Genomic DNA, 10,380 nt, shown 5'->3' on the forward strand with positions numbered 1-10,380 from the left:
ACAGGGCAACAAAAGGCTAAAAAAGTAAGACTAATATTAAGTTGTCAGTAACACCGGGTATACGCAGAAAATCTGAGAGAGGCAGTTTCTCAGAAGTACAGATGGGCAGAGGTTCGTCAGTCTGCACTAAACTACACCTACAAGTTAGAATAATGTTCGTCAGTGTAAAACTGTAAAGACATATAGAATAATACCACAAAAAGATTCTCAGAATTTGGAAAAAGTCTCTTGTGTGCACAAGGCTGAAAATCAGTTTAGGATGTCCATAATATTCAGGCCATCAGGCGGTACTGCATTAAAAAACAGGCATGTCTGTGAACTCAGTTCACCGCGCCATCTACGAATGCAGGTTATAGCTCTATTGTGCAAAGATGCCAAATATGAACGTGATCCAGAAACGCTGCCGTCTTCTCTGAGCCAAAGATCATTTAAACTAGACTGAGGCAAACTGGTCTGTTCTGTGGTCAGGAGAGTCGAAATTTTGGATTCCTTTTCAGAAAACATGGATGGACTAAAGAGGAGAGGAACCATCTGGCTTGCTATCAGCGTTCAGTTCAAAAGCTGCATTTCTGATTGTACAAACGTCATACTGCATCTATTATAACAGCATAGCTTTAAAGTAGAAGCCTGCAGTCCAGACCTTTCACCTTTCACCATTTCATACACCATGAAACGAGAAGTACAACAAAGAAGACCCAGGACAGTCGAGGATCTAGACTCCTGCATCACTCAGTCAGTTCCCAGATTTTTACAGACTGTAGTTAAAAGAAGAGAGGATGCTACAAAGTGGTAAAAAAAAAAAAAAAAAGCCCTGGGCCAATTTTTTGAGATTACCTCAAAATTACCTCGTGTTTTCTTAAAAAGGTAAATTTTCTTAGTTTAAACATTTCATGTTTTCTGGTGAATAAAATATGAGTTTATGAGATTACCAAACCATTCTGTTTGTATTTACATTTACACAGCTTCCCAACTTGTTTAGAAGTTGTGGATTTTTAGGTCAAACACGAGAATAATAAAAGCGTCACGGAGATCTTCCCTTTCAGAGATGAAGCAAAACGATTTGCATCCAGGAAGCGTTCCTTCCCCCAAAACGTTCAAAGCCTTGTTGTTGTCAATTTCACGCAGGAACTATTTTCTTTCCGTCTACATCTGCTAACAGCTGGCTAACAATAGAGCTCAGCAAGGGGGAAGACCATTAACTTTTACATCCTGTGTATATAGTTTGCAGGTGTAGTTTGGTAGGGGGAAACTAATTCCTACAACAAACAGATCAAAATAAGCTCACTGATCTTTTGGAGTAACCAGGCAACGCAACATTACCGAAATTGGGCAACTCAAAAAACGAGTTTTATTTTGGGGTGAACTGGCCCTTTAAATGTAGCAGCCATTGCTTTGTGCCAAGCTGAATATTCTGTCTGCTTCCATAGTTTGGAGTGACTCATCTGTCACTACACATACCACCTTTGCTCCGGCATGACTCAGGTGCATAGTGCACCAGTGCAGTCATAAACAGGACTGGTGAGGGTTGAGCAGCAACCCTCTGTAATAAACAAATAACTGATGAATCTTCCTCTAGTCATGTCAACTGTCTGGAGGCGATGAGCAGCCCAAAAATAAATAAAATAATTAATTAATAAAATAATGCTGATGGATAGAAAACAGACCAAAACATCACACCACGCTTTGGGAAATAAAACGGCAAGATCAACATTTTTATTTTAAACTCGACCATAATCTCACAAATTATTGGCTTCTTGTTTAAAACACACACACACACACAAAATGCAAATTTCCACTTGAAATGATTCGACTTCACAAAGGCAGGTCAAATATTACTGGGATGTGTTTTTTTTTTTTCTTTTTAACCTCCTTCATTCTCCATGATTCACGAAAAGCACAATCCAGCATTTAGAAACTTCAATTCTTATTTGACCCAAACAGAATCAGTATGAACGGTGTACATGTCACACAGCTTTATACAAGGTCGTCCAAAATAAGTCAGGCAGTGTCCGTGAAACCAACCCAACAGCTGGATTTTGATCTCATGACAGTTAAAAAGATTAAACAAAAAAAAAAGTAAAGGCTTCACAGCTACACTAACATTTTGAAAAATTAGTGAAATGATATCTGCAACAAGAGGAAAGTAAAAAAGGCTTAAAATGGTACATGTAGAGGAGGAATGCACGGGATGGTACATTCAAAGCTTTAGCGATTAAGGCAAAAGAAAGATGAAGCTACCGTCGACCGTGGACCTGCGTAGAGGACAAATCATGACATCATTTCAAACATTAGTAACCTCCAGAGGCTGTAAACTCTCCTCTCGGATACACAGGGCCATGCTTGAGAAGTTTTCAGTAAGGTTTTCCTGGTTTAATAAAACTTCAAATAAATAACAAGAAAATAAAGAAATCTTTAAAACAACATCAACATTTGCTTTTTTGCAATGAGACAAATGGCTAATAATTCAATCTTACCTAATAGTTTCTGCTTTATTAAGCATTTCTGTTTGAATAATTTCATATAGATTACAAGAAAGTGGCTGAAACCTGCTACAGCTCATAGGTTTGACCAAAAAAAGGACAAAAAATTAAAAAAGATCATTTTAATTGAAACTCATTATCAAATAACTTTTATTCATCAAGCACATTCTGAGCTGGATTTATAACCACCTTGCAAATATAAACCAATGACATGCTTTCTTTTACCTGTTAGCTGCTACAAGTGACTGGGTGACAAATTAAAGGAAAAAAACCCAAATAAAGTGCAGAAACAAATGTTTTCACAGATGTGCGCTATTGCTATGTCCAGAGGTACTCGGATACTTTTTTAAACCAGGAATTTTCCGTTTTTTGTTTTAAATCCCATCCACACGAGCATCGTTTAAAAACATCATGACACAGTAGCTCACAGATGAGCGTGAAATGACACGCTGACCTTGATCAGAAATTAAGTGCAGACCCTTTAAAGGATTGTTGTATAATCTGCTAACAACAACATCCACACAGGTGGAAATACAACCACAAATGTATGGAAATGTTGGCTAATAACCAGCCTGAGCAAATAATAACATGGAGCACAAAAAAGTAATAAAAAAAACAGGCGATAAGGGTGCAACACCTTTGAGTTTGCAAGAAAAAAAAAATGTTTTCCATGTCCACATGAATCACTGAAAATTTACCCGGAAGGTTTTTTAAAACCTGTTTTCAGGGAGCTGACACGCCTTTTATATGTGGACAAAAGACTAAAACCTGCAGAAAAAGCTCAGCTTTCAAACGTTCCTGTGGTGCACAGGGCCTGCACGACAGTCAATAACAATGCACAGTGGCGTGGACAAAAGTGTCCAGCTAATCCAAGAAATTTGATTTTGAATTCATAAGGATGCACCGCACTTTGTACTGTAAGGAAAAAATATTACATCATTACAGGAAATAAATCAAACATTCACTCTGGCGACTTGAAGCGGAAAAGATCCCCTGAACAAAGCTGTTCTAGTGACCTAACGCCTTTATCTCGTTCTAGGTGTCTGTTTACTAGGCTGCTTGTCAAATTCAGGGTTGCAGAGAAGGCTTTGGACTGTGGGAAGAAACACGAGTACTCAGGGAGAACATGTAAACCCAGCCAGATGATGGAATCAAACCCAGGACCTACTGGTTTTGAGTCTACTGGTCCCATCACCCTTTGTGTGGGTCTTGTCTTTAATTTGTCACCCATCTTTGCATTAAGTTAGTTGCTAACGTTGGTGCAGGCAGTGAGACTGGGCCAAAGTTAACAACTTTGGTTAAACGCAAGACTTTATAAGTCGAGTACAGCTGCAGATTCGGTGATTTTTCACCTATAAACGTTTGTTTTCACATCTTCAAACTGCTTTTTACAAAAATATCCGTCACAGCAACTTCAAGCACACAACAGGGGGGAAAAATATGTATATAAATAAGTTTAAAATGTTTGGCAAATAGCTCACTGTTATCAGATTTATATTGATCTAACTGCATACATTTATCCAGTTAAATGAGATTTGGGGAAACAAACTGAAATCTGCCCATCTTACAATCAAACTTGGTCAGTCATTTGTGGGACTTGGACAGCAGAGCAGTATCAGTGTAGGAGGTGTGAGCAAGCACGCTTAGCTCTGCATTTTTGTGTCAGTTTATGGCATAAATATGGAAAGCAAATCCCTGGAAAACATTTCTTTTCTTTAGGATGAAAGGCTTAACGAGAGACTGCATTGCCGTACAAAAGCTGTTTATAGTTCTTCTTCTCCTCCCTTTCATCTTCCTAACATTTATTTGGACTTTCATCCTGCCTCTAAGTTATTCCCCAGGCGTCCTTCTTACAGTAACAACAAAACAAAATAACACTACATCTGAAAGCTGAATGTAAACTGGAACAATCGGTCTATGAGAATCACTTCCACATGCCGGCTTTAGTAAAAGATTATTAGTACTTGTGTTTACTTGGATGACAGAAATAAAAGTATTGAAGAAAAAAAAGTAGCACGACAAAAACAAGATGGACAAGTTAGTCAGAAAAACAGAGGAGCTGCTGGATATCTAGCCTAGCTGATGGCAAAATGTTAAAAACATGTTTCTGTCGATATAAATGGATTCTATGTTTTAAACAGCAATTACTACAGCAACTTTTCTTTTTGGTCACACCAGGATCGTTCATCAAGCCTGGCTGCTAACATCGAAGTTTACATCCTGATCGATGACAGTTGCTTCCTTATCGCCTGCGTGCTCGATGGCCGGCGTCTCCGTATTGTGCTCCATCTCCTCCTCTGCCAGCTCCGCTTCACTTTCCATCCTAACCGCAGACGAACCGCTCATCGCTTTCGAGTGGTTGGGGAAGGTTTCGCTTCTCGATTTATTTTTGTTGACCGAACCTTTAGGGCGACCCCTTTTCCGCGGGACGTCGCCTTGGCTTTTTGCAGTACTTGGAGGACGGCCCCTTTTTCTCGCAGGTTCATCGCTGGGGTTGTGCGGTGTGAATGGAGCGGCAGGCAGACTCTTGCGTAAATGAGCGCCTTTCTTAGATTCTGACTTGCGAGGCCGACCACGGGCTCGGCGAGGGGGTGGCTGAGATCCCTCTGGGGGATCCACACGAGGGTATTTCCTTGGTCTTCCCAGCGGCTTCCACACTTTTGGCTTTTTCTTCTCCTCAGGTGACGGCAGGGGGTACTTCCTCGGCCTCCCCCTTTTGTTTGGTGGCTTTTGTCGTGACTGACCACGTTTTCTTCCGCTCACAGGCAGGATGTGTACTTTCCGAGGCCGGCCCACTCTACCGTGGACCTTATATGCTGGGGGTTTCTTGTTTAAAGACCCTTTAGGCCGGCCTCGCCCTCTCTTTACAGGCTGGGAGCCATCTGTGCCCAGTTTATTTTGTTCAATACTTTTTCTTGGCCTTCCCCTTCCTCTCAGAGGCGTATTTGAGATGCCATTCGACAAATCTGCCGAGGTGTTATTCACCACCACTTTCCTGAGTCGTCCTCTTCTCTCTGAGTTTAGGCTCTCATTTAGATCTAAGATCCCCACAATGCCAAGCTCGCTCTCTAGCCTCGATTTCTTATTGAGCGAGCCCTTCGGTCGACCTCTTTTCCTGGGCGTTACAGAGCTGCCTTCATCGTCTTCCCCACTTGTTAAACTCTCTGACTTACGCTTTACCGATCCTTTTGGACGTCCCCTTTTTGGCGTATCTGAGCCACCGTTCGGTAAGTCCTCAGCAGGAGCCTCCTCATCTGTTACAGACTTTCGTGGCCGGCCTCTTTTCTTAGGAGAATGCTCTGTCCTGTCTTCATCGCTGGCCTGACTCTTGGACCCTTTGGGCCGGCCTCGACCCCTGTGAATTTGCACCAAATTGTCAGCATGGTCGTCTCCCGATCCCCGCTGCTCTGTCTTTTTTGTGCCAGAGAGCTTCGGACGCCCTCTTCCCCTCTGTGGTTGTGTGGACTCGCTGTTGGAATCAGTTTCTGTTAAGTTAACATCTGTGACAGAAACATTCAGCTTCTTGGAGCCTTGCGGCCTCCCTCTTCCCCTCTTCACTGGACTGTCTACACTGGCCTCCCTTTCATTGCTCACAGGATCTCCTTGTTCTTTAATTTCTTCTTCCATACTGCCGGCTTCAGCGTGGACTACTTCTGTTGGTGTGCACCTGCATATTTAACAAAGAAATTAGTTATAAGTTAATATTGTTTACATTTTACTCATTATTATTCATTACATAACTGGGCGTAATAACATAATAACTACGTGTAGCTACAGAGTCCAGAAAGACCACAGATTGTATATGGAAGATGATAACCACTACCACTATTTAATCTTTTAATTTTTATTATCAGTTTTTTGGAGGGATAAATCCATAGTAAGTGTCTCAGTGGTGGAGTGACTTAGGCAGCTGAGGCCTTTCTGTGTGGAGTTTGCTGTTCTCCCTGTGCCTACGTCGGTTCTCTTCAAGTACTCAAGCTTCCTCCCACAGTCCAAGGACATGTTTTTCAGTTAGTGATGCTAAAATGACAACAGGTGTTAATGGTTATGCCTATCGCTATGACAACCCTGCGTCCACTGTGAAGCCTGCATATAGGCTCCACCCCCACGATTCTGAACTGGATAAGCAGCAGATCAAATTGATGTATAGATAAAATTAATATAAAAAATTTGTGTCCCTGACGAGTGGGCATAATCATTTACTTTTACCTCAAGCTTAAATGCAGTTATAGATATCAATGTAAATAAATGCCTTTCTTGTCTCTGACTGATAACCTCTGAAGCTGACATACAACTATTATGAGCTACTGGCAACTTTTACGATTACTTTCTTGTGCTGACACATGTGACAAAAATAATAAAAATGCTGACTCTGTTCATAAAACTGTACATTACTTACGTTTAATAAGTACTGGTCCTTTTACTTTTTTTTTTTTAAACTTTCATCGTAGCCTCAAAACATTTCTCATTATCACCAAAAAGCATGATTATACACATATAACTTATGACTACACAGAGAAATTTGGTCTGCTTTGTAAGACAGCATGTGAACATTGATGATATTTTTATAATATTGTTATGAAGTCAATAATGTAGTTTGCTTATTTTTTGTTATTTAACTCACACTGCTCTGACACTGGCTTCTTATGGGGATTTTCAAGTCCACCTTAAAAGGGGCATAGCACCTATAGCGGGCAGTATTCAGTCATTCTCATGTTGAGTCAGGGGGAAAAAACTGTTCCCTTCTTATTATGGTACAGTGACAGAAAAAAACATATTCTTTGCCAAATCTACACTTTTCCCAGTCTTCCAAAGTCTCAAATATGTCGCTTTATATTTGACTCAGTACTCAAACATAACATGTGACATATTATCATTGAAACCTTACATACTATTATATGTTAATACTGAAGACTGCTGAGGTCCTCTTTAATCATCATAATTATCAACCATCAAATTACAGAGATCTTAGAGAACACCCAGATCTGCACATTTACATGGATTTAACACATTTACAGGGCAAAACTGGCCGACTCTTTGCCTCGGCTAAGCATCAACTGTGCTCATTCCCTGTAAAGCAGCTGTTCCGATGCCTTTCAGTCAGGACTTTTCCCATTTTAATGAGAGCAGCCTAAGTTATGTGAGGTGGTCAGAGTCACAGTCGTGTTTTTATTGGATCTTTATGCTCGACACCTGCAATGTATTAAGGTTGGGCAACTGGACGAATTTATCGACCATCGACGATAGGCTGAGCCTTCACCGGTCGTTTTTACAAGAGCGATTTATTTATTTATTTGCCCATGAGTAAGTTTGCTAATAGTGTTGGTCGAAGCTAAAGGAAGCAGTCAACAGAAAAAAATAATAGGGCTGTCTTAACGGCACCCTCTTCCAGCTGCGAGCAAATGCACCTTCCTCAGAGTGCGCCCGAGTGCAAACAACGAAAGGCAGTAGCCTATGTTCAGACAAAAACATTTTATTTAAATATACGTCTGCACATGCAGCACATCCCTTTGATTACATCCTCAGGTTTACCTCTTTCGTCCGGTTTAAAACCAAAGAAATCCAAAATTGGCAATATTTATTTATTTATTTTTTTGGCAACTAGTTATTCCATGTTTGGACTTCTTCTGTATTCTAAACGTGCAAATCAGTCTGTGTATGATTACATTGCTCCGACCATCAAAAAGTCACCTGTGCGAATATATCGCCTATCAGCATTTATTGGACTGATGAATGTCGGTTGGAAAAAATTTACATATCGCCCAACCTTACAATGTATTACTAGACATGCTGATCAGAAATGACATGTTCAAGTCCACAAGACTATCTTGGAGTTCCTCAAGGCTCTAATTTTGGGTCCTCTCGCATTTACCATCTACTAACTCAAAAACACAAATTATATATAACCATGTAATTACTTAATTATATGTAACATTATGTAATAACTATATGACTGCATAGGTGATGGGGACGGATTACGAGCCGATAATGACATTCCTTTTAGTGTGAGTCTTAATTATTTCGGGATTAATAAAGTATTTCTGATTCTGATCTGATTAAATAACAACCACCACAAGACCACAGGCTGGAAGCCCTCAGAACTCCAACAAATTAATAGAAATACAAATAAGCAGCCTGTCAATAAATGTGAGCTAAACCAGCTTATCATAAAGAGAAAAATTCTAAACAAAGGTGGCCTCTAAAGTCTCCTGCCATACTTTCTACTGAGCTCGGAAGACTTTATCACAGTTTTGCTTAGAATAAAAACAGCGTAGTGGTTTACACATTCGGCCCACAAACAAAAGATCCGAATAAGGGAGAAGCAGAAAGTGAAAAAGTGAAAAAAGTGCCCACCAAAGAGGTTTGGGGCTTCCAAGCAAGGAAACTCACCAGGACTGTGATAAATGTTTTATTATCAAACGGGCAAAAACAAACGAAAGCAAACAAAAACACAGGAAGTAGCATAAACTAGTACTAACTAAAATGTTACATTTTAAAAAGGCTTGTCTATTCGCAACCACTGAAAAATCCAGCTTAGACCATAAAAACTGTTTATAATAGTAAAGCATTTAAATAATTAACGCGATTAACAGGCATTAACTATTTCAAGGAAATAGCTTAAAAATACTGAAAAATGATTTTAAATGCTTTATATTTTTAATAACGAAAAAAAGCCAACTAAAGTATTCACTACAGTGAATTTGAATAGATTCACTTAACTCGTGCATCAATTTAAAATGACTGAACGAGTCCCTCTGCAGGCGATTTAGCACTTTTAAGGTGGACTGACGGGGAAAATAGGATGCCATGCTCAGCGTCTTATTTATGAGATGGGGTCTGCACGGCTACGTCTATTTTCTGGGTTACAACCTTGCAACGGCGGGAAAGTGTAGCCGTGGTCTGCTGGTGTTGAGGTGTCCCATTAATGACGTGCACAATTAATATCCCTGCATGCAAAAATCGGTTATTTTGTGCTTTAATTGTGCAATTTTTACAGATTAAAACTTATGCAACTTATGGAAAAAAATCACACAGACCCCGTGCATTCTCAGCTATAACTGCAGGGCAATAAATTTAATTGCATTTAAGGGCCTTTAGCAGATGCTATGACTGTGGAGCAGACTGTTTTTCAGGTAATAGCCTGTTTCAAAATCGACGGTGCTGAAAAGAGTAGCTAACGCTGTGAAGCGCACAAAACACTGCCGTCAACGGGCTGCGTAACTCACCTTACATAAATCTCCTGCATGATTTTAGTTTAATTTTCCATAAAATATTGATTCAGCAGACATACCGTAAAGTGAAAGTGCGCGTTTATTGTTGCTGTGATGGCTGTTCAAATTTGCGACCGCTTCCGGCCGTACGTGACATCCACGCGGCTCCGGAGGAAACTACAGCGGAGAATTTCAGTTCCGCGCCGGCTCTCCTAGGGTCCTCAGGGCGACCAGGGTCCCACAATTTTGATTTGATTTTGTTTATACTGCAAGATATATATTATCTTAAAGTCTGTCTTTTATTTTACTTTAATAATTGAGTAAATTCCATAGACAGTATAAAAGGTTTATATTGTATCTTATCATGCATTTTATTTCATATATGGATAAATTACACAGACAGTAAAGAAGATGTTTTATTTTAATTTTACTTTATATATGGATAAAGTACATAGACAGTAAAAATAAATAATTTTTATTGTATGCTTGCCAAAATTTAAAATTGATGTAAAGATAGCAGCAGGGAAATTTTAACCACTGAAAACAATATTTTTATGTATAAGTCAAAATTTTCGGTTATCTCAAAAAGTTGATTTTTTTAACGTAATTTATAAACAAGTTATTAACCCACACTTCAGAGAAAATAACTGGAAATTTCAAGCTATAAAGTCAAATCTTTTAACTTGAAA

At 39.6% G+C, this 10,380-nt stretch overlaps 1 protein-coding gene across 2 annotated transcripts; it reads right to left on the bottom strand.

Moving 5' to 3' along the window:
* Nucleotides 1–1,682: 1,682 nt before the first annotated feature.
* si:ch211-288g17.3 (origin recognition complex subunit 4) lies at nt 1,683–9,869 on the bottom strand. Of its 2 annotated transcripts, none has more exons than XM_031739540.2 (2): nt 9,772–9,869; nt 1,683–6,147 (listed from the first exon to the last, which is right to left on the bottom strand). In XM_031739540.2, the coding sequence occupies exon 2, from the start codon at nt 6,105–6,107 to the stop codon at nt 4,668–4,670; it is 1,440 nt and encodes a 479-aa protein (XP_031595400.1). In that variant the 5' UTR covers nt 6,108–6,147; nt 9,772–9,869; the 3' UTR covers nt 1,683–4,667. The 2 variants fall into 2 exon arrangements, with proteins under 2 accessions (XP_031595400.1, XP_031595399.1); XM_031739539.2 differs by having other exon boundaries at nt 9,707–9,847.
* Between the last annotated feature and the right edge of the window lie 511 nt (nt 9,870–10,380).

Source organism: Oreochromis aureus, linkage group 22 (genome assembly GCF_013358895.1).
Source record: "Oreochromis aureus strain Israel breed Guangdong linkage group 22, ZZ_aureus, whole genome shotgun sequence".
NCBI classification, from domain to species: Eukaryota; Metazoa; Chordata; class Actinopteri; order Cichliformes; family Cichlidae; genus Oreochromis; species Oreochromis aureus.